The 23,610-nt window shown below is 34.8% G+C and overlaps 1 protein-coding gene across 2 annotated transcripts in view; it reads left to right on the plus strand.

Annotated features, from left to right (window-relative positions):
• The window catches only part of MACROD2 (mono-ADP ribosylhydrolase 2), a 2,250,628-nt gene that overhangs the window by 1,239,427 nt on the left and 987,591 nt on the right, over positions 1-23,610 (plus strand). For both annotated transcript variants that reach the window (XM_069075441.1, XM_069075440.1), the window contains exon 6: positions 9,038-9,159. In XM_069075441.1, coding sequence (XP_068931542.1) covers positions 9,038-9,159 — 122 coding nt within the window. The remainder of the gene's footprint in view (positions 1-9,037; positions 9,160-23,610) is intronic.

The raw sequence follows: 23,610 nt of genomic DNA on the forward strand, positions 1-23,610 counted from the left end.
GGTTTGGAGTTCTCTGAATCTGTAGAGTTCTAAAATTCTGCCATATAGAAAATGTAAAATATCATAAAATAGAAATGATGTATAAGAAAAGTTTCTTTTCTTTTTGTAATTGGCAAATAGAAACTTTTGTCCTTTTTCTGTTTTTCATTTGGAAGTAATGAGATCAATTTAATATTGCATTATTAATAAAACCATTTCTTCAGAGCATGGTGGAATTTGAATTTTTCACTTAGGAGTGAGCAAATATTGCCCGTATGCTAAATCTGTCCACTTCCTAGTTTTTTTTTTTTTCTGTAACACACAAGATAGTTTTGTTTTTACATTTTTTGAATGTTGACCCCAATCTAGTCCAACAACTTTATTATTAAAATTACTAAGTAAGCTCCAGAGAAATTACATGACTTGCCCAAGGTTACATAGTCAGTGTTAGAATGAGAATTGGAACCCTGGGGTCCTGATAGCTAGTCATGTGTTCTTTCTAATTTCAGCAGAGATTATGTCATAGTATGTGGAGGAACCATGTATTAGAGTAATAAGCAATTAAAATAATGAAGGTAATTTCCTTTAGAGCCTTACATTGATTCACCATCAACTTTCTAGACCTGAGAGGTCATTGCATTAGTCAATAGAAACACTTGCTCTTGGTGCTGTAAATTTAATATACAGGATAACATACAAAATCAATATTTAGATTGTATATCGGGAGGCTGTTTTATTAGCCATTTGTCCTCATGATCCTTTGTTCTCAGTTATTTGCATTTCTGGAATGAAAATACAGATTAGATTAGTTAAGATTTCAATAATAACTCACAAAGATGCTGCCTATAAGTCTTAGTCTCATATAGACTCAGGGAAATGTGAGATCATCCAATGCATGCATACCTAGAGTGTGAGTTGCCTCTACAATGTTCTCAGAAAGTGATGATTCAGCATCTTCTCAAACGTCAGTAAAGAGGATTCACAAACTTCCAAGATAGTCTATTCTATTTGGAAATGGTTGAAATTGTCAGAATGTTTCTTCTGTCTTAAGTCTCTCCCAAATTCCAGCTTGTCTCCCATTCAGCTATCAAAATGATCTTCCTAAAATACAAGTCTGACCAAGTCACTCCCCTATTCAATAGAAGCCAGTGGCTCCCTATTGCCTCCAGGATCAAATATAAAATCCTCTGACTTTTAAAGCCCTTCATAAGCTTACTCCTGCTTACCTTTCCAGTCTTTTTACATCTTCCTCCTCTCCACATAATCTATAATTCAGTAACTGGCATTCTTGCTGTTTTTTTTTTTTTGCATAAATCACTCCATCTTCTGACTGTGCCTTTTCATTGACTGTCCCCTGTGCCTGGAATTTTCTCCCTCATTACCGCTGCCTTCTGGCTTCTGTAGATTCCTTAAAGTCTCAGTTAAATCTCACCTTCTTCAGAAAACTTTTCCTAGGCCTCCTTTATTTATTAGGTTTATTCCCTTTATTTTGTGATTATCCAATTTATCCTGTATATTTATCTTGTTTGTACAAAAATGTTTATATGTTGTCTCCCCCCGTTAGACTGTGAACTCCTTGAAAACAAAGAGGCTGATTTTGCCTTTCTTTGTATCGCTAGTGGGGAAGCTGAGTGTACAGTGGATAGAATACTGGGCCTAGAGTCAGAAAAATCTCATCTTCCTTAGTTCAAATCTGGTCTCATATACTTATTATGTGACCCTGGGCAAGTCACCTATTTGCCTCAGTTCTTCACCTGTAAAATGAGCTGGTGAAAGAAGGAAAGGGCAAACCTCTCCAGAATCTTTGCCAAGAAAACCCCAAATGGGCACACCAAGATGAAGACACGACTGAAAAATAATTGATGATGTATCTTTAGCCCTTAGCACAGTGCTTGGCACATAGTGGGTGTTTAATAAATCCTTGTTGACTTGTTTTGATTTATCTTTGTCTCCAATTCCTACCTGTTTATTCTAGTTCTCCCTCTGGTGAAGCAGAATAATGTAATTGATCTTCCACATGACAGTCCTTTAAATATTGAATCACACTATTATGTCCTCTCTAGAAAAAAATAGCTCCCCTTTATTTCAACTTGTTCACATATTACATAGTTTTTAGCCCTTTTATCTAATTGGTCAGTCTTCTTTGGCTATTTCCTTTGCATGTTCGTCAATGTCTCTTAACATGGAGAGGTCTGGATAATACACAATTATAAATGTAGCCTAAGATTATGTTAGCATTTCAACTTGCTGTGTCCCACTACTGACTTCTGTTAAGTTTTCAGGTATTTAAAAAACATACATCCTTTTCATTCCAACTGCTTTTTTTAAGCTGTTTCCCTTCTCATGCTTAGGCATAGTATATAAGTGTATATTTTTATATATTTTTGTATATATAGACATATTTATAAATATGTATGTAAGAATATAGATATATAACTATATATATATATTCCTACCTCTATGTGTATATATGCATACATATATGTATGAGGGAGAGGATCAAGGTAGACCATGTGCTACATTGAATTTCTGTTTGAATTTCGTCTTCCTTGATTTGGCGCATCTTTCCAACCCACCAAGATCTTTGTGAATCTTAATTTTGTCATCTCCTATGTAACTAGAACCTTCAGGCTCTATGTCCTCTGCACATTTGACAAAAGTGCTCTCTTTGCCTTCTTCTAAGGAAATGACTAAAGAAGAGTACCATATGAAGGAAGGTTTCCTGGGGAACTTCACTAGAGATTTTGTATTCAGATTTCCTATATAAAGAGGAGGAAAATTTCACAGCACAAATATTAATAGAAATTCACTTTTACCTATTGTTATTATTACATAAATGTTTGAGTATCTTCTATAATAATAATGATGATAATGATCACTGACATTTAGATAGCACGTACTATATGCCAGCTACTATCTTAGCATTTAAAAAATGTTTTATTTGATCTTCACAATAACTCGAGGAAGTTAAAGGAAGTTTTCTTGTCCAGTAAACTGGACAAGAAAATAACAATACAATTTTTAATGGCATTTTTAGGTTTCTGAAAAGTTTTGCAATGCAGTATTATTACCTAATTTGATATAAGAGCTTTAGGGGCTGTTATTTATCCCCATTTTACAGTTGAGGAAAGTGAGGTACACAGAGGTTAAGTGACTTGTGAGGTCACACAGTTAGCAAGGGTCAGAGGTGAAATTTGAACTCAGATCTTTCCAATTCTAGACTCAGGATTCTATCCATTGTATTAGCTAACTGCCATGTGTAAGGCACTGTGGTAGGTACCATGGGACCATAAAGATGCATGAGAGATTAATATCTCCCTATAAAAAATCACAATGGCTTGTTTGGGGTGGAGGTAGGGAGTGGGATAAGTCACATCAACATGAAAAAATAAACCACAGTAGTATATTTGGAGGAGGTGGTGCAGGTAACCTGTGATTCCATCATAGTTAACTCTCAGGGTAGAAACTCCCACCATGGATTCAGATTGAGAACTAGTTTATAACTTAGAGCCTTAGATAGTTACTTGAGGCACCAACTGGCCGTAACTGACTTGCCCATAGTCACATAACTAGTCTGTGACAGAAGAAAGATTTGAGCCTAGGTCCTCCTGAGTTCATGATTGATACTCCATTCACTATGGCATGTTGCCTCTCACATAATGAGAGCAAATAATGCTTAGTGCTAGATGAGTGGTAGAGACAATATATTTTATAAGTATTCTGAGGAAAGAAAAGTGACTGTGGGCTAAGGTGCTCTGGGAAGGCTTAACACAGGATCTGGGTTTTGAAGTAAAATTTGAATTCTGAGTTTGCTTATAGTAAAATTTTTAAATATTAAGTTAAAATAATGTAAATAATGAAATACTTTTGATTATTTTAATTCAAAAGCCCATCAACCAATGATTTAGGCCCTAATACCTGTGAGAAAGATCTATGCTTAGTTTTGTGTTAGTTGATACAGTGAAGTTGAACGAAGAGGCCTAGGCTTGAAGTCAAGAGGACCAGAGTTCAAATCCTACCCTTTACATATAGGATACTTCATTTCTGGGTGCTTAAGGCACCGAATTACCATCCTAGGTCTTATCTATCTATTCATAAAAAGACTGAAACCTATGTTGTTGCAGGACATTCTCATATGTGCGAGTTCCCTTTATTAATAAATTCTCAGATCTTTTGTTTATTCCTACAAATAGAAACCCAAGAAATGTTTGAAGAAGAGACTGGTACTTGGTTGGGTGTTTAAATAAAGAATGAAAATGTATGAGAATATATAGTTCAAATGAGTTAATGTAAGTAAAACACTTTGCAAACCTTAAAATCTAAATAAATGCTACCTACCATAATTCCTAAATAAAGTTATTTTAGATTTCTTTGTAAGAATATATAAGTACTGATATCCCCTTATTATTAATGAGCAAGCAAAGCCTGATAACCCTCTTGTTCCACATTAACACTGTTAATCACAATTTTTTAATCACAATTCAGCTGCCTCATAAATCAAATACCATTGAATCAACAAGAGGTCTGGTCAAAAGAAGGATAGATAACTGTAACCCCACCCTCCCACTTCCAATGTGCACACATTCTAGAAAAAAATAAATCCTTAAACCATATTTCCTACACAGGGCAGGGCAACAATATCATCTTTGTATTTAAAGTATAATTTTCAGTCAATTTTTTCATCCGTTAATGTTCCAGTGCTCTTTGCACGACATCATAACTCAGCATCTGGGGTGAGGAGCATCTAGTGATGAATGTCACTCTGAACTATGCTGGTCTTAGGACTGAACACAGAGTTGCTTTCCAGGTCTTCACCTAGGCTTTGTCTGTTGATGGGACATACCATTGCTTGCACAGGCATTGACTCTGAGAGACTCCACAGCATAAAGAAGCATAAGTGGAGGACCTCAGGGAAGAATGATATAATTGGAATGAAAATAATGGAGACATTTTAAATGCAATCGAGTTGAATTGTTTAGAAAATGGAAAACAGGAGAACAAATTTAGTTGAGCTGAAATGATAACAGCTATCTCTTTTCCAACAGTTGAATCATTCCATAAATCAGGCAGGTTATCCTGGTCAGAAAGCCCTTCCCTGAGTTATTCTCAAAGTTTTGTTTTGTTTAGTTGACAGCAATTATCTTAAAGACTAGCTGGTTGACACAGTAAATAGAATGTGGGGCCTGGAGTCAAGGAGACCAGAGTTCAAATTCAGGCTCAGATACTTATTAACTGTGTGACCCTGGACAAGCCACTTAATCCTATTTACCTCAGTTTCTACATCTGTGAAATTAACTGGAGAAGGAAATGACAAACCATTCCAGTATCTTTGCCAAGAAAACCTCAAAAAGGGGTCACAAAGAGTAAGGCAGACCTGAAACAACCAAACCACCAAATAATCTTATAGGACTTGCACTTATACAAATAAAGGTGCTGAATCATTGAATGTTAGAGCTGAAATGATTTGTAGCAAATGCACTCTCATGGTCTCTGGCAAGATCAATATTGCATTAGCTAGCTATGTGATACTGGTCAAATTAGTCCCACCTCTCTGAGCTTCCATTTCCTCTAAAATGTACAAACTGGACAAAAAAATAACAATACAATTTTTGATGGCATTTTTAGGTTTCTGAAAAGTTTTGCAATGCAGTATTATTACCTACTTTGATACAAGAGCTTTGTAATGAAGGGGCTGTTATTAGCCCCATTTTACAGATGAGGAAACTGAGGCTTAGGAACTTGTCCAGGGTCACAAGCTAAAAAATGATTGAGGCACAATTTGAAGTCAGGTCTTCTCAAATTCTAAGTTCAATTTTCTGTTGACCACCATGCCACCATGTGTCATCAAGAGATAGTCCCTAAGGTCTTTTTACACTTGGAATTCTTTGAAAGTGTGAATTCCAAAGAAAGAAAATATAAGTTTTTGATGTGAAAATAACAACTGACCTTTATATAGTCTTTTAAGGCTTACAAAGCACTCTACATGTGTATATCATTTGATCCTCACAACAAGTCTTTGAAGAAGATACTGTAGGTGATATTATTCCCTTTTCACAGATGAAAAAACAGGACCTCAGAGACATATTCAGTATACTTAGACACTGATGATTTACTCTAAGCATCTTTAACATGAAATGAAATATATATATTTACATTCATACATATACATACATATATATTTCAAGGAATAATTTCCCCTAGCTCTGCTTTGATGATAATTAGGTGAACCATTTTAATAATCTAATTGCAAGAAACACAGTTTTACCTGTTATCTAAATATTTCTCAGTAGTTATTTTTATACTAACTTGCTCCCCACCCTACTTTCTAATAATGGTTATGAAATCTCTAATGTGCTTTGTAAATGCTGGTATGGCCTTTATAGTGATGTTGTAAAGGAGAAGCACTGTGTGTTTTTCTATTGATAAAATAAAGGAAATAAGGCAATAGTTTCTGAACGATAGATACACTTAGAGGTTATCAGACAAGATGAAAGACATAGCTTCTGTCCTCAGCTGCAAAATATAGGTGACAAACAAAACAAAACAAACAAAAAACTGTGTTGAGTTGACACAGTTCCTAGTTTCCAAGTTCCTAGTTTCTTTCCTAATATATCTGGTTATTTGTACTTAATCATTTTTGTTGTTGTTTGTTATAATGATTTTACAAATTATGTCCAGTTCACATATAGGCAATAGAACAAAAGAAAAAAAACGAGTACAATTTGCCAAGTGTTTATGGAAATAAAAATAGTAACACATTTCTATAGCATTTTGCAATTTACAAAGTACTTTGCTAACAACCCTATGAATAAGTAGCCCAAGTGTGATTGTCCCAATTTTGCAGACAGGAAAATTGAGGATTAGAGAGAGTGTGAACATTATCACCTAACCAGTAAATATCAGAGCCTGAACTCAAACTTCAGTCTTTCATTCTACTAGATGACCTATGTTAATAATAATTTTAAGGGCTATCAGGCCCCAATGTAAAATTGTTCATTAAAAGCACTAGGCTGGGAATTGAGCAATTCTCACAATTTAAATCTGTGGAAACCCTGTTTATTGTTAGCATTATCTTAAGGTAAAGAGATCTAACTTTCTCGATTCTTTTTTAATGATTATCACCTCACATAGGAAACATTACTTCCTTTTTCTCCCAAACTGTAACAGTTCTTATTTTATTATACTACCATGTAAAATAACATCTTTGTGAAGTAATTGATGAAAAATTTCTACCTGTTTTGATCTCAGGTTGTCATCTCCAGTGTCATCTGACAAGTGTTTGAATGCTTGTTTCAGATTTAGTCTTTGAAACCACAGAATGGGATTTTTCTCGAGACACCATATAGTAGTCTTGACAGCCATCAGAGAAAGTATCTATGTATGCAACATGTTCTTGAAATGTGCTATTAGTGATTAATTTCATCCTTTCAAAATTACCTTTGTCAGTCTGAACTACCATTGTTCTTTTTTCCCCCTCCAGTGTAGTTTCATTCTTTTGTTATCTAATAACTTTTTTCACTCAATATGAATTATTCTGTATGAAACATGAATGAAGTTGTAGGCAGGAATGTGACCACCAACCCACACACAATGTTTCAATAACCACTTTATCTTGTGTTTGTCCACAGACCAGAATAAGCTTAGGTTTTGTTGACAAATGTATATAGCATCAAAGAAATGTATCATTAAATAATACTAATTGATGGTAGGGTTTTAAAGCAGGATATGTAAGATTCTTTTGAGTAACTTGTGCTAACCTCCTAATATTTCCTAGATTAAAAAAGAACTGTTGAATTTTCCCATTCTCTCAATTTTAATATTTGCTAATATTGTAGCATTTTAAGGAAAATACTATGTAGACTAAATTTGTTCTCAAAAATAATGTGAATCCTGCTATTCTAAATGCCATTAGAAGGTAGTGAATCTTTTTTTTTAATTCTGAGATGGAGTAAATTCTCTCATAGCATTTTTCTTCCTCTTTCTTTTGGACCTAATATTCTAATTGGTATCACATTTATTTATGTGCATGTCTTATGCCTTTTTTGGTTATATATTCCTTGAGCTTGAGAGTCATAATTTTTTTTCACTTTTGTGGCCTCAATTCTAGCTCAGTTCTTTGCACATAGTAGGTATTCAACAAAGTTTTGTTGAACTGAATTTGTTTAAAAAGGATAAAATGTAATATACAAGAAATATCCTGTTATCTACTTATTTGAAAGTTAGAGAACATTTAAAATATATAAAAATTATTCTTTACACATAGGACTTTTTTTTGAAGACAGAAATTATCTTTCTTCAACACTTTTATGGATTTGTTGTCTCATTGTTATAAGTACTTCTTCCACTTGTACAACTTGCAAGTTATCCCGTATGATTCTTGTTCATGTTCCTCCATAGATCCTACACTAAGGATCATCTCATGTGCTCAAGGCCTTCTTTTGATTCTTTGAACATTTCATGACTTCCAAGTCAATATTTGACCTGTTATTCTTCACTTTCACTAAATAACTGACTCTCTTTCTTTCCATTCCTTTGAGGATTTCTTTTATTCCATTTCTCACCCACAAATCATTTTTGGATATTTAAATAAATGTAATAAATAAATTCCTGCCTATTGGCAAGAATGTTTATAAAAATAATTTGTATACAATGTAACTATAGCCTTATTTGGAGGAAAAGTTATGATATCTGGCTTTGGAAGACATTTGGTTCAAAATTCTCACTTTGCAGATAATTATTTCTCAGTTTATCTCCTGCAGATGATTTGTCTATTGCTAGGGTGCCAATTATGTACCTCTTATGAATAGATTTCACTTGGGTCTGACCAATAGCTGTGAAACATTTTAGTAATGGTGAATTCCTCTTCACAATTGTCACCTACATAGGGAATTACATGGGAGAGTTTGCTACCAAAAATCTTTTACAATGGAAACCTGGTCATCCCTTATAGTTCCTACTTTGCTTGTTTCTAGACATCAAGAAAAAGTTGCTTAAAGAAAAAAAAAATTACCTGACAGATTATGGGTAGCAATTTTTCTTTTCACTTTTATATTCGCAGATGTCATCCACACTGTGGGACCCATAGCCAGGGGTCACATCAATGATTCCCATAAAGAAGATCTTGCAAATTGCTATAAATCTTCTCTGAAGTTGGCAAAAGAAAACAACATCAGATCTATTGTAAGTACAATCTACACATATTTATCTTTTTCTTATTGCTTATCTCTGTCATTTGAAAGCAGATTTCATAAAAGTAATGATATAAACCTAGTTCCAAAATTTCTAGGAAATTATTTTAAGGATCTCAGTAGGTCACTAATACTGTTTCCTAATCTATTTCCCCACGAAAAGTTTGTGCAACATGAAGATGACCTCAATAAATCTGAGTGGTAAGGGATTTCTCTTTTCTGTTTGACAACTTTTGGTGAGAAAATATGAAGAAATATTGATCACCAATAATAGGGATGAGAAAGAAAAGCATCAGAGAGAAAGTGAGAGCAATGCATACAATCTGTGCTGTATTTGTATGTAATGTATATGTGTTTTGATTAATTTTTCATATGTAGACTTTCTTGTATAGATAGATTAAATAGTTCATAGGATCATAAGGTCGTAGCTTAAAGGTAAAAGGGATTTCAGAGACCATCAAGTCTAGTCTCCTCATTTTACAGACGAGAACACTAAGACCTGCAAAGGTTAAGTGTCTTGGAAAAGGTCACACAAGTAGTGATGGAGAGAGGAAAGATTTGAATCCAGGGCTTCTGATTCTAAATCTTATACTTTTTCCTTGTACCTTGCTGTTTTTTAGTCCATCTGTTCAAATTCACTTAAAGAAAAATGAGTTCAAATTCTGTTTTTAAACATTAAATTGGTTATTTATAATTTCATTCAATGTCTGTAGAGGGAGAGCCCCACTCTTCTCATGGTCCAGCAGGTTCTCAGAATGATGAGAACTGGAAAAACACTGAGTGATTCTATGCTGCTTCCTAAGGAAGGATCAACCCAAACTGACTATTGCTAGATGGTTGAATTACCAGTTCTAAAGGCTGCCTCATAGAAAAACAAAACAAACAAAAAAAACATACAACAACAAAACTATAGTCTTTTTAATGACTTGTCCAGTGCCTAACTATTCTGTTTCAAAATAGTACTGGGAAGGGAACATTATAAAAATGAGTATATAATTCCCAAATAAATATAGATGGGGGGTACCTTAGATTATTTCACATAGATTCTAACCTTGATGAATATTGCTGTTTGTTCTTTGTTCTCAAAAAGGACCTTGACTTCAGGGAGGTGATGCCATGACATGCAAGTGAATTGGAATTAAGTGAGGGAGGACTGTGTTAAGTCATTAGCCTCACTTTTTCCTCTGTAGCCATCTGGGTCCAGTGACCAGATATGGATCAGGACAACAGGAGATAACCCAGGATGCAGTAAGGGACCTTGGCCTTTTCAAGCTAAGTTCTTTGACAGGAATCAGTTTGACTGAGGCAGTGCCCATTCAGTGATTAAGGCTTAATAAAAATGAGGCAAAGAATGGCTTCTTAAAAAAAAAAAGATAGGTCTTAGAGGAGAAGACACTTAGGGTTTCTGGTGAAAACAGAAACAATTGTTATTTATAGTCATTCTTAGTCAGTCAGGTCCAAACAGTAACCAAATAAGGCTTGGTCTGGAACCAGAATGATTTGAGGTTAAAGCTTATCTTTAAGAGAAAAAAATGAACATGAGGAAAAAAAGTTTCAGAGATTAAAATTTACATTCCCCGTGGAAAGAAAAGAAAGAAAATAAAAGGAAGGAAGGGAGGGAGGAAGGAAGGAAGGAAGGAAGGAAGGAAGGAAGGAAGGAAGGAAGGAAGGAAGGAAAGAAGGAAGGAAGCTTGAAGGCTGGAAACTTGATAAAACTGAGAAACAGAAAAATGGTTAAGTACTTAAATTTTTAGACTTAGATAATTGGTTTAAAAAAGTTAATATTACTTGCTTGAAACTTCAGAGCCAATGGTTTTGCCACTTATATTTTAAGGATTATTCTTCCTTGGTCTTATACAATGAGGCAAAGCTAGAAGTATCTGTTGAACTCTCAGATTTGTTGAACACTATATTCTTCATAGGTAATTTTAGTTACAAAGTGAATTTTCCAAAGTAACTCTGTTGTATTTCTAAAACATGAAAACTTTATGCAGGCCAAGTATGCAGGTCATTTTTACCTTTGAATTATTACTACAACAAACCTGGATATTCAATTTCAACATCTTTGGCTCTTCCAATTTGCTCTTTTCAAAGGGATCAATTTATATAATTATAATTTATCCTCTGTCTAAAGGGAAAAATAAATCCCAGAGAGTTGTAGTTCACAGGGAAAAGAGAAATGACTTCAAATGACTGAACCTCTGATCTGATTGGTAAATTGGTCCTCCCCAAGAAAACAAAGAAAATGAAAAGAGGTATGTGTACCCCAGAAGTAATTAAGACATTTGTCAATATGGCTATTGACTGAAAAGCAAGAGGCTGAAATGCTTGGAAAGATGGAGATATGCACAAATCTCCAAGTCTGCCTAATGTGGATCTCGGGGCCTTAAGAGAATTAGCTAATGAATTCACTCCACCACTAGCAATTAGTTTTTAAACACCATGAAAAGACAAGAGGATATCAGAGCATTGGGACAGGATAAATAGGACTGCTCAGCATAAAGGGCAAAATGAACAGCCTTACATAGAAGACTGAAAGCTACCCAAGTAATCATTGCTATTGGCATGATATCAACCTTTGTGTCATGGATTATAAATGTTCCAAAAAGACAAGAAGTAAAAGCACACAATGAGTAGCCTTCTTTTGGGGATGTCCGGCATCCCTGAGAGATCTTGTATGTTATAGATAGACCCAGTCTGATTTCATATCTCCTTTAATGGTTTATGTTTAGAAGGATATGGTAAACAAGACACTAATGAACTTTGCAGACAGTGACCAATTACTACCTTTTCTAAACAGTCAAAGTAGAAAACCACTTACAGAGAAATGTGGCAACAGTTCAATTTTTTATGTGCCTCATTATGTTTTAGAAACTGTATTAATCTCTGGTTGGGCAGCTAGATGACTCAGTGCATAGGGAGCCAGGCTTAGAGTCAGGAAGACTCTTTTTCCTGAGTTCAATCTGTTCTCAGATACTTCCTAGCCATGTGATCCTAGACAAGTCACTTATCCCTGTTTGCCTCAGTTTCTTCATCCTCAAAATGAACTGGAGAAGTAAATGGCAAACCACTCCAGTATCTTTGCCAACAAAATCCCCAAATGAGGTCACATGACGGAAAAATGACTAAACAACAGGTTAATCTCTGGCAATGCAAAAATAATCCATCCTCCTCTTCAAGGAACCTACCTTCTACTAGGGAATAGTACTCAGAGAAGAAAACGCAAGACAATTTGCAGAGGGAAACAGTTCTAAGTAGGGGATATGGCAAAGTTATGGAGGCAGAAAATGGAATAAGTGTTTGGAGAATAGCAAATAGAACCATTTATTTGGAATATAGTGTCAGTGAATGGGGGGAACAAATATGCACAAAGTCTGGAGGTGTAGACTGGAATAAGACTTTATGCTTATGCTTCAGACTAAGTGTTTTGTGTGGCAATATGAGCGATTTGTGTTGTATTTGAGGGGCAATAGGGAGACAACAAGATTCATGTTCAGATTTGTGCTTTGGGAAGATTATTTTGACAACCACAAGGGGGGTAGACTGGAGAGAGGAGAGGCTGAAAGGAAAGGACCAGCAGAAGATTTGCAGCAGTCTAAGAAAGAGGTAATTAGGCAGGAAGTGAAACTGAGTTCCATGGTATACAAGAAAGCTAAGATGCATGATTTACAGTAGATGGTGACTGTTGCTTTTATTTATGAGGCGAAAATTCTCATTATTCCTGTATGGCTTTCTACTTGGTGAAAAGTATCCTGGGCCAATGTTATATATGTAATAATGATAAGATATTTACCCCATCACTAAGAATTGCTTACCCATCAATATCCACTGTCATGTATTTGGTTAGTAATTCCTAGTTAGTTAAAAGGAAAATAGATTCTTTTGAGCGATATTCATTATTACATCATGACAAAACTGATTTGAGTTTTTACACTAATTTTTATGTTTTAAAATAGATATAAATATGATGATGACTGTAGAAAAGAAAGAAAATAGTTGGCCTTGGATTCAAGCTCTCTTCTGATAACGATTAGTTGAATAAGTTGTTCCACTTCTCTGACTGTATTTCCTCATTTATAAACTTGTAATACTAATATTCACATCACCTGCTTCACAGAATGGTTATGAATTTAGTACTTAGTAACCTTTAATGCTAATTTCAGTTATGATTAATAACATTATTTCATGATATCCTTTTGCAGATACTAAAACCTAAAAAAGCATCATGGTGTAAGGGAAGACACCAGGACTAGGATTCAGAAGACCTGAGTTTGGTCTCTGGAACATGGCAGCTTTATTACTTTAGGCAAATCACTTATTTTCCTGCTCCCCAGCTGCTCAATTTGTAATGGGGTGGAACAAGGTGATGCCTAGGGCCCCTTATAAGCCCCATATTCTGTGCTTTTATTTTCAGATATTATTGAGAGAGATTTTTTTCTGCTCTAAAACACACTTCTATATCATTCCCTTTAGTACATCAATGGGATAGAAAAACAGATTTTCTTTTTATATTCTACTTTGCATTTCATTACTTTTAAGTAAAATAAATATTTGACTTTAAAGATGTAAAGAGAGGCCACATGATATAATGAAGAAAGTATTTGAGCCAGCACAAAAGGGTTCAGATATCACTTTTGATATTTATTAGCTCTGTGTGACCCTAGGAAAGTTATTTTCCTTCTCTGAGCCTTAATTAATTGCCATTTGTTAAGTGGGGATAATGATTCCTATATCATATGAAATGATATATTTATAGATTACTTTAAAGTGTTACAAACATGCTACCTATCATCATCATCATTAATCATCACCATTATAACTACTTTACATTGTTGTTATAGTCAAATGAAATAAGGTATGCAAAGAAATTATTCAAGCAGTACATAAATGCCAAATGTGAACATCTTAAGAAGTAAAATAGAAAATTAATCAACTGTTTTGTTTGTCTAGTTAAATTACAGTTAATGTACCAATATAGAGTCCATGATATAAAGAGTGGGCATTCATATGCAGTTAAACTGTTTATAATCCCACCAAATTGTGTGCATACTTTTTATAGCTTTGTTCATTTGTACATACAAATCAAAAAAGCAATTTGTTCAACAAATATTTGTTGTAACTGTACTATATGCAAGACACTGTGCTTGGTACTGCAGCTGATATAAAGACACCTAAAGATTTGTCCCTCCCTTCAAGGAAATTATATTTTTGATACAAGTGGTTGTGCTAGTAAACCATCATAAAAATAAATGTGAGTGCTCTAAATGAGATCTTAATTGTCATCAAGATTGGGAGATCAGTGAATCCTTCATAGAAGAAGCATTCCAACAGAAATGAGATGGTCCTGGGACTTTGATACATAGTGATAGGGTATGAGTAAAGAAGGATGACATTATAGGTGGATAGTAATGGTATGGTACAAAGAGCCCTGGTTCAGGGGCTAAAGGACCTGGGCTCAAAGTCTGCTTTTGATACTCCAAGATTATATTTTTTCTAAAAGTTAGGGGGTAGATAGATGGTGAGAAACTCAAATCGAAATGGGGTCACTGAACCAAACCTAAGGATGCCTACCAGCCACATGTTCACTTAGAAAACCACATGTTAAGATTATCTACACCCTATTGTATTTTTGTTTTGTTATATTTAAATTGTGAAATTACATTTAATTCTGGTTCTGGCTGCACTAGAAGGTGTTGCAGCCTGCATTTTTGACATATCGGGAGTAGAGTATTTCATTATTATTAAGAATAAGAAAAAAAACTTGATTTAAGCTACTGTATCATATCCATTATTTATCTTGTTTAGCTACTGTCCTAGTTTGCAATATTAGACAATGCTTTTCCCATAGGTGGGGCAGGTAGAGAGTACAGTGGTACAGTGCTGGGCTTGAAGTCAGAAAGATTTTTCTTCCTAAATTCAAATCTAGCCTCAGGCTCTTACTTGCTGTGTGATCCTGGGAAAATCACTTAACCCCATTTGCCTCAGTTTCCTCATCTGTAAAATGAACTGGAGAAAGAAATGGCAAAGCACTCCAGTATCTCTACCAAAAACCCCTCAAATGAGGTCACAAAGAATTGAACACAACTGAAACTACTCAACAACAAAATTCCCTTAGATAGAGAATCAAATTATATTAAGGCAGTATGGTATAATGGGAAAAAAACGGCCTGGGTTAGAATGCTGCTTCTGCTATTTTGTTACCTGTATGATGTTGGGCAAGACACTAAAAGTCCCTAGGCTTCAGTTTCCTCATTGGTAAAATAAGGAGGTTTCATTGCATGGTCTGTGTAATCCTTGCTATTTCTAAGGCTATGGTACTATAGTCAGTATGCTTGATAGTAGCATTTCTTTATAGCACCAGTAGCCATAGCCTTGGTGAATTTGGTGTTTGTCAATGACACTAGCCATCAAGATAGCAGTCAGCTGATGAAAACAGCATGTAGTCTGCATTTCTGGGATCCTGTAAACTTGAACTTTGAATGTGAAAATTAAGGTGATTTTTTATCAAAGTTAGTATGGAGAATATGTAGTATTATATTTATATTAAATATTACTCTCCTATATAGAATGGATGATACTTTATATATAAGCCTCTTTTTCCTCTTCTGTAAAATGAAAAGGTTAGGCTAGATGATTTTTAAGGCTCCTTTCAGCTCTGTGGTTCACTAATACTAATCCCTTTGTTTTCATGTGATTTTAGACAAACTATAGAAGGTATATGTGGCTATAGATTTGCATGTGATAATTTTTGCACAGGAGCTGGGCTAAGAGATTTTTCTATATGGAAAAAAATTATTTCTAAGTCCTCAAAGGACAGATTAATGTGCCATCAATACAGATATACCAGAACGACATACACTTTACTCACCAAGTCAGATTAGAGACATTTACTGGAAAGATTGGGAGGCCTAGAACTTTTGCAACATCTTAGGGCCTCAATGCATTGGTAGAAGTTACAATATTATGTTGAATTGTTTTGCTAAAGTATAGGTGTTCGTTTGAAGGCATAGTCAAGTGAATCTTATTTTCTTATACACATTCCCTACAGAGAGTGTTGCCATAGCAATGTGTCCTCAGCCTGAAATTCTTAAATGCTGCTTTTATTTCATTATCTGAATTTCCATTATAAGGCACATCAATCAACGCACTCACTTGTATGAGCCTTCCCAAGCCTTCTAACTCTAACCTTTTAATTTCTTCTTCTCTGCCTAACATCTTACTATTTTCCTTCAAAATGCTATATTTTTAATTTTTGAGGTCCTTGTTGGAATTATGACATGATTCCACTTCCAGTCACCTACTGCCTACCATCATTTTGACATGCTTTTATCTATGGTTTTGAAGACTTAGACAAGATATCACCAAAAATGAGAAGGCATGGGTTGTTGTGATCTGTCTCAGTGAAGCAAGTACCTAAATCCATAACAGAGCAATCTAAATAGTATATGCATGCTTAATTCTTCTGAGTCCTCAGCTTGACAGCAGTGCTCTACAGCTGCTATGTATATGCTATAACCAGATAAAATCTGTTTTCCTTCCTTCCTTCCTTCCTCCTTTCCTCCCTCCCTCCCTCCCTCCCTCCCTTCCTTCCTCCCTCCCTCCCTTCCTCCCTCCCTCCCTCCCTCCTTCCTTCCTTCCTTCCTTCCTTCCTTCCTTCCTTCCTTCCTTCCTTCCTTCCTTCCTTCCTTCCTTCCTTCCTTCCTTCCTTCCTTCCTTCCTTCTTTCCTTCTACTTTTTTGTCGTATTATTATTATGTTTTATTTTGACATTACAAACTTTTACAGACATTACAACTTTTTGCACCCTCCCATCCTCCCCCTTTTGTGATAAAGTAAAACAATTAAGCAAAATGAACAGTAAGTACAATGCCTCCATCTAAAAGAACATGCAAAATTCCGTAACTGTAGCAACCCCACCTCTCTATTTAAAAACAAAAATAAATAACCAAAATCTATTTTCTGTGCCTCTAACCCATCACACTATTGGTTTACTATCATTACTACTTTATTCTTATCTGTGTACATCATATGAAAGTTCCTTGAGGACAGGAATGATTATTTTTGTTTTCATGTTCCCAGTGCCTTGAATAAATTAAAAGTTTATTTAATGTTTTGAACTGGGTTGTTGGATTTGTTTTGTAGCATCTCAGTTTGAACACAGAACTGTTCTCTACATATTAAAGGGTAGTACGCATTCAGCAGACATTTTGTCATAGAGAATTAGGTGCAGACAGTTTGGTTAATAAAGCAGATATTAGGTTGGAAATTTAAACCAAATAATGCAGAGGCATGTATTTGATTTTCAAAGTCTGAGACAGAATGTTTTTTTCTTATTCAAATTTTCTTATGATGGAAGGCAATTTGAAATATCTGTTCTAAATAAAATATAGCCTTGAATTTGAAATTTTAGGAATCATACCTGATTCACCTGTGATCTAGTGGATTATTAAATTAAAAGTACATACTAGAAGTACTTATGATAAATATATGGCATTATTAGAATGCAAATAAGTGTGTTGTGCTCAGTAAGTACTTAATAAACATCTATGAATTTTAATTGGAAAGACTTAGAGAATCTTTAATGATGAGAAAACCTACCTCCCTGTTTCCATGTAGAGGTTGGGGAGGGGGGCTATGGGTGTGGAACATAGCATATACTGTCAGATTAGGTTGTATATTGGTTGTTTTTACAAAACTTCTTTTTCCCACTTTCTTTTAAAATTTATTTGTTACAAAGTTTTCTTGATGACCAAAAAGAAGAGATATAAATGAATGTGATGGAAAAGCAAAAAGTATTAATAAAATGTAAATAATAAAAAGATCTCAGAGAAAATTTTTTCTCAGGATTTAAAATGATGACACAAAAGTCAAAGATATTTGATCAAGCAGTAATGGTTATTTAAAGCAATGTATCTATCTAGAAAAAGTTAAAAAAAAAGCTTCTTCTTGGTATGGAATGTAATTTGAGAAGTTCTTTTTAATTTTGCTTAAGATACTAGTATCTCTTTAAAAATGTTTTTTTCTTATGAAAGTTTGAGGAAGGAGTTATTTTACCTACTCATTATTCAATCAAAATTATATGCCAGTGGGGATAAAAGAGACATCATTTCTTTGAGAATGTTTTGAAATATTTTGATTACTGTTCACATTGCTGGCAGTTCAACTAATTTCAACAAATATTTATTAATCCTCTCATATCCAGACGATTGGAGAAAGTATAAAGTATAGATAAGACTGACTTATGGAGTTTATAATTGAGTAGAACAATAAGACACATGCCTAGTTACCTTTATAACACAATAATACATAAGAAATGCCTCAGTAATAAAATCCTACTTGAATTATATCACTAGTGGAGAGAAATTTGACTTAGGAGTCAGGAAAACTTTCTTTCAGCCTAATTTTGACACATTCCAAGTTGAAGAACATTTTTCAGGTACATATTGGTGGAGGGAGTTTTCTTATTTGAAGTTACTTGAATCAGTGCTTTCATTGTGACCATATATTATCTTACAAAGTAGCACCATTCATATCAACTGCTATGTTGACCATTATTAAGTCACTTAATCTGTTTGAGCCTCAAAAACCTCATCTGTAAAATGTGGATAAAAATACTCGTAATATATCTCCCAGGATTGTTGTGAGGAGACAGCATTCCTTGCTGCCCTCCTTGAGGGCAGGAACTACTTGTCTTTAGATACACAGTGGCTTTTAAACTATGAATAAGTGCTTGCTTATCAAATACAAATATGTCTTATAATTACATTACTGTTTTAAGGAAATTGTTGATTCAAAACATGGACTACAGTATTCCCAGAATGTTATTAGGCCTGGACTAGTTTACTTGGTCATCTACTTAGCACATTAACATCCTAGCATACTGATGATGGCAGAGTGTGGGCTACAAATTGTATATTCTATCACCAGGAAAACCCTCTGACATAGCTAACGTACAGATTTTCATGGTAACCCTATTATTCCAAATACAACCCATTCTTTAAGTTTTGTTCAGTTGTTTTTCAGTCATATATAGCTCTTCATGACCCCATTTGGAATTTTCTTAGCAAAGATCCTGGAGTGGTTTGCTGTTTCCTTCTCTAGCTCATTTTATAGATGAGGAAACTGAGGCAAACAGGGTTAAGTGACTTGCCCAGGGTCACACAATTAGTAAGTGTCTGAAGTTAGATTTGAACTCATAAAAATGAGTCTTCCTGACTCCAGGTCTGAGACTTTATCCACTGAGCTCCCTAGCTGCCCCATTTTTTAGTACATAGAGACATTATATATAAAAGACTGACTATTTGGAACGTGCAGGCCTAAGATATATAGAACTAACTCATTCAAAAGTGTTAAGATCAAGAAAAAAATAACTATACTTAATACAGAAAGAAAAAAAATTAAAAGCTCTTGCTTTTTCTGCCTCCTTTGTGGAAATGGATCCAATTATATATAGCCAAGTGACATCTTGTCTCTTTCTTTGATAGGCATAGAAACCTGTAAAAATGTACCAATGGTAAAATATTTGTCAAGGTGTATTTTATAGTTTCATGACCTTTCAAAACACTAAAATCTGTGGCTTTTATTAATAGAGCCCTGGGTGATTAACCCAATATCACTATATTGGCTCTCCTTGTTTTCTGTGATCTCTGATTATCTAATGAAAGAAAAATACTATAAAATCTCTAGCAAATGAGTAGGCATGGAAAATGGTTGACCAGCGCTTATGGATACACATCTATAAAGCCAGTACAATTTGGTAGATGATCTATAAAAGCCAAGGTAATAGATATTCCTGAATGGCATATTCTACTGGTCAGTCTTTTGACATTGGCATACCTGTCAATTTCAGAAAGCTTTAAAATGAATATATGGGGGGAAAGCAACTATAAAATCTTTTATTTGTACAATGAGAAAGTAACAACATTTAGATAATAGGATAGGAAGCCAGGAATGCTTTTCTACGTGAGAAGCATGAGCTTCCCCAGCAGAAACACCTGGAATCTGTGCAAAAATCTCAACACCATGAACTGTTTGACCTACCGGGCCCCACAATAATGATGGGATCATATATTATCTTACAAAGTAGCACCATTCATGTCAACTACTTAAAGGGGTTAAAGATGCCATTTGTATGCCAGAGTGGTTTTGACTTAGCAAGTCTGAGTTCTGTTTTCCCTAGATCTTCAAAGAAAATGGAATCAGACTTCAGCAGTCCCCAAAGGCTGTCATAGAGTGCATATTAAGGTGTGATTTTTTTCAAATTGTTCTGTTATAGAACACTGTATTTTGAAAGTTCTCATGTTGTTTTTTGACTGTAGATACTCATATTTATCCTTGCCTCATGGGGTATAGAAATTTGCCTTTTTGTTCATTCAAAGTGAGCTATTTGTATTGAAGAATTTTTCAAGGGAAAAAAATAGATATAGATATGTATATACATATCTTTATCCAAATATCTACATATATATAAACATGTACACACACATATGAGAAAAGGAGAAAACAAAATATGCATCCATCACATTTTAGCCTACCATGAGAGACCCTCAGAAATATGGGGTGGATTAATGAGAATATTAAAAATTAGGAAATCAACACATTATAACCTAGCACTAGTAGGTCCTTATATGTCTTGTTTCTATTTTTTGTGGAGATGTATCCAGAGATAATAATTATAGATCCTAAAAGGTAACTAGGATACACATCAGTAAGTAAATCAATTAGCAAACATTTACTAAGTGCCTACTACATATAGTCACAGCCAGGATTTAAGACTACCCCAAACCTCTTTCATTTTTTTTTACCATTGTAATTGGTGTGGTTATTGCCATCATAAGATTATAGATTTAGATCTTAAGCAGATTTAAGATATCATCTAATACAGATACATATATATATGTGTGTATATATATATATGTATATATAGAGAAGGCAATTGGGGTTAACTGACTTGACCAGGGTCACTTAGCTAGTAAGTGCTTGAGGCTAGATTTAAACTTAGATCCCTTTGACTCTAGGGCTGGTGCTCTATCCACTGTGCTACCTAGCTGCCTGCTAGAGATTTTTAACCATATTGTGACACGGACCCCTTTGGTAATCTTGTGAAGCCTATGAAACTCTTTATAGAATAATGTTTTTGTTCGTTTTCTTTATTGGGGGGGGCAGTTGGGATTAAGTGACTTGCCCAAGGTCACACAGCTAATAAGTGTTAAGTGTCTGAGGCCACATTTGAACTCAGGTCCTCCTGACTCCAGGGCCAGTGCTCTATTCACTGTGCCACCTAGCCATCCCTAGCATAATATTTTTTAGGTGCATAGAATAATATATTAAAAAAACAGTTATAAACGAAACAAGTTTTATTGAAATAAAGATGCATTTTTTTCTCATCCAGCTTCACATACCCCTTGAAATCTATCCAGGGACCCCCAGGACAAGGGCCTCTGATCTAATCTAACCCATTCATTTTATAGGTGAAGATGCTAGAGATTAGATGAGATGAATGATTTGCTCAAGGTTACTCTGGTAGTAACAGAGATGATATTTGAAATCAAGTTCTCCACCTCTACTGCCAGCACTTTTATGGGAATAAAAACAAACCAAAGGGCTCAGATCACCTTTCCAGAATTTATTTCTAACAAATGTTGATGCATATTTCTGTTGTATGAAACCTACTCTTGGGAATTCTTAAAACTCTGTCTTCCTCCAAGTCATTCTGATTCCAGAATGCTAAACAAATGTAACATGGCAATAGATTTTGAATAAAATTAATTGACAACCAATGTTTAAGGTAAAATGGTGTTTCTTTTTAGAAATTGAATCATTAGCACAGTCAAGACTATTGTGTTTGATGTCTAGAGCTGATTCACTTGGCTATATTTGTTTAACAACAGTAAAAGATTGCTGCAAACATACTTCATTTATTTTTAAGACTAACTCTCCTTTTAAAAATTTCCTATTTCTCTAATCCATGTAGTTCATTTGGAAAGATATTTTTTTAACTTCTTTTAATTTTTTTTTTTTTTTTGCTTTTTGGAGGGGGGAAGGCAAGGCAATCGGGGTTAAGTGACTTTCCCAAAGTCACACAGTTAGTAAGTATGTCAAATGTCTGAAGCCAGATTTCAGCTCAGGTCATTCTGACTCCAGAGCTGGTGCTCTATTCACTGTGCCACCTGGTCTCCCTGGAAAGATATTTTTGTAGACCTACAAAGGAAATATTTCAAAACACTCTAGAGTGTTTTGAGTGCTAATTTTCTAAAACAAAGTGGAAGGAACTAAATTCTTCTATTTCTTATTTTGTAACTTGTCATAATATGGTCTTATAATATAGGGTCATAACAGCCTAGTAAAGCTCAGTATGGTTATCATGAAGTGGGACAACCACCACCTAAGACTGATCTCTCTCTCCTCACCTTTTTCCAGAGCACTATGTCTGATCTAGCCCCTTTCCCATCATTCTCTACCTTTTCCCATAATTATTTCTATATATTTTTAACCTAAATAATTAATGGCAGGCTCCTTGAGGGCAAAGATTGTGCCATGTTTAATTTTCAGATTCCCAATACCTTACCCACATCGAACAATTTGCAGGAAAAATGGAAAAGCATTTATTAAGCCCTATGTGCCAAACACTACATGTGCCAATCTCTTACATAATGGGGATTCAATTACTGAGGGAAGTGAGCACCCAAGGAGCTTAAAACCCAACAAAGGGAGATGATATATTTAGAGGAGTGGTAACAGAGTAGGTATGACAGAAAATGACCAGAATAATAATGAAGCTAAATGGTTTCAGGGAGCTCAGAGTCCAGTGACCTACCTCCTCCTCAGCATGACCTCTAGTGATCTGATTTGGAGGATGGAGCAACAGCAGCAAAGCTAGGCTTCAGCTACCTTTTCTTGGCACAGACATAGAGCCCCAGAAGAACCTTCTTTGTGCCAGAAATGCAGCCAAGGGGGAAATGTAGCAAAGCGTTGAAACCAGCAGTCTATGCAATTCATCAAGGGTTTAGTCATTCAGAAAGCATTTTTCTAGTGGATGTGGGAAAATGTTGCTGTTGCGCCTATTCAACTGTTGTATGATTGCTTTAGTGAAGACATATATTGTAAAGAAGAGAGGAAACAGGGTAAGAGCTCACTAAAAAATTTTCAGTTGGAAAAAGGTCTGTGGCTCTATTTTTTTCTTCCTAGATTTAGTCCATAATTTCTCTAGTTTGCATTATTAACTTTCTGAAGAGTGTATTAGCAATATTACAGTTATGGTATTATTTCTTCTTTTGTAGTAACTTCACAACAGAGCTTTTTAACTGCAAATTAACATTTTTCACTCATCAATATGACAGCCAGATATGCTTGGATTTTTGGCTTCAGTTGAATATATTTCTCCCAATTTTGATTTGGGGAATTTTAACATTGCTAAATGAGCAATGTCGCAGTGTCATTTTGTT

Source organism: Petaurus breviceps, unplaced genomic scaffold, assembly GCF_028583685.1.
Source record: "Petaurus breviceps papuanus isolate PSGF00001 unplaced genomic scaffold, PetGlider_PUasm1.0 90919, whole genome shotgun sequence".
Lineage (NCBI taxonomy): Eukaryota > Metazoa > Chordata > Mammalia > Diprotodontia > Petauridae > Petaurus > Petaurus breviceps.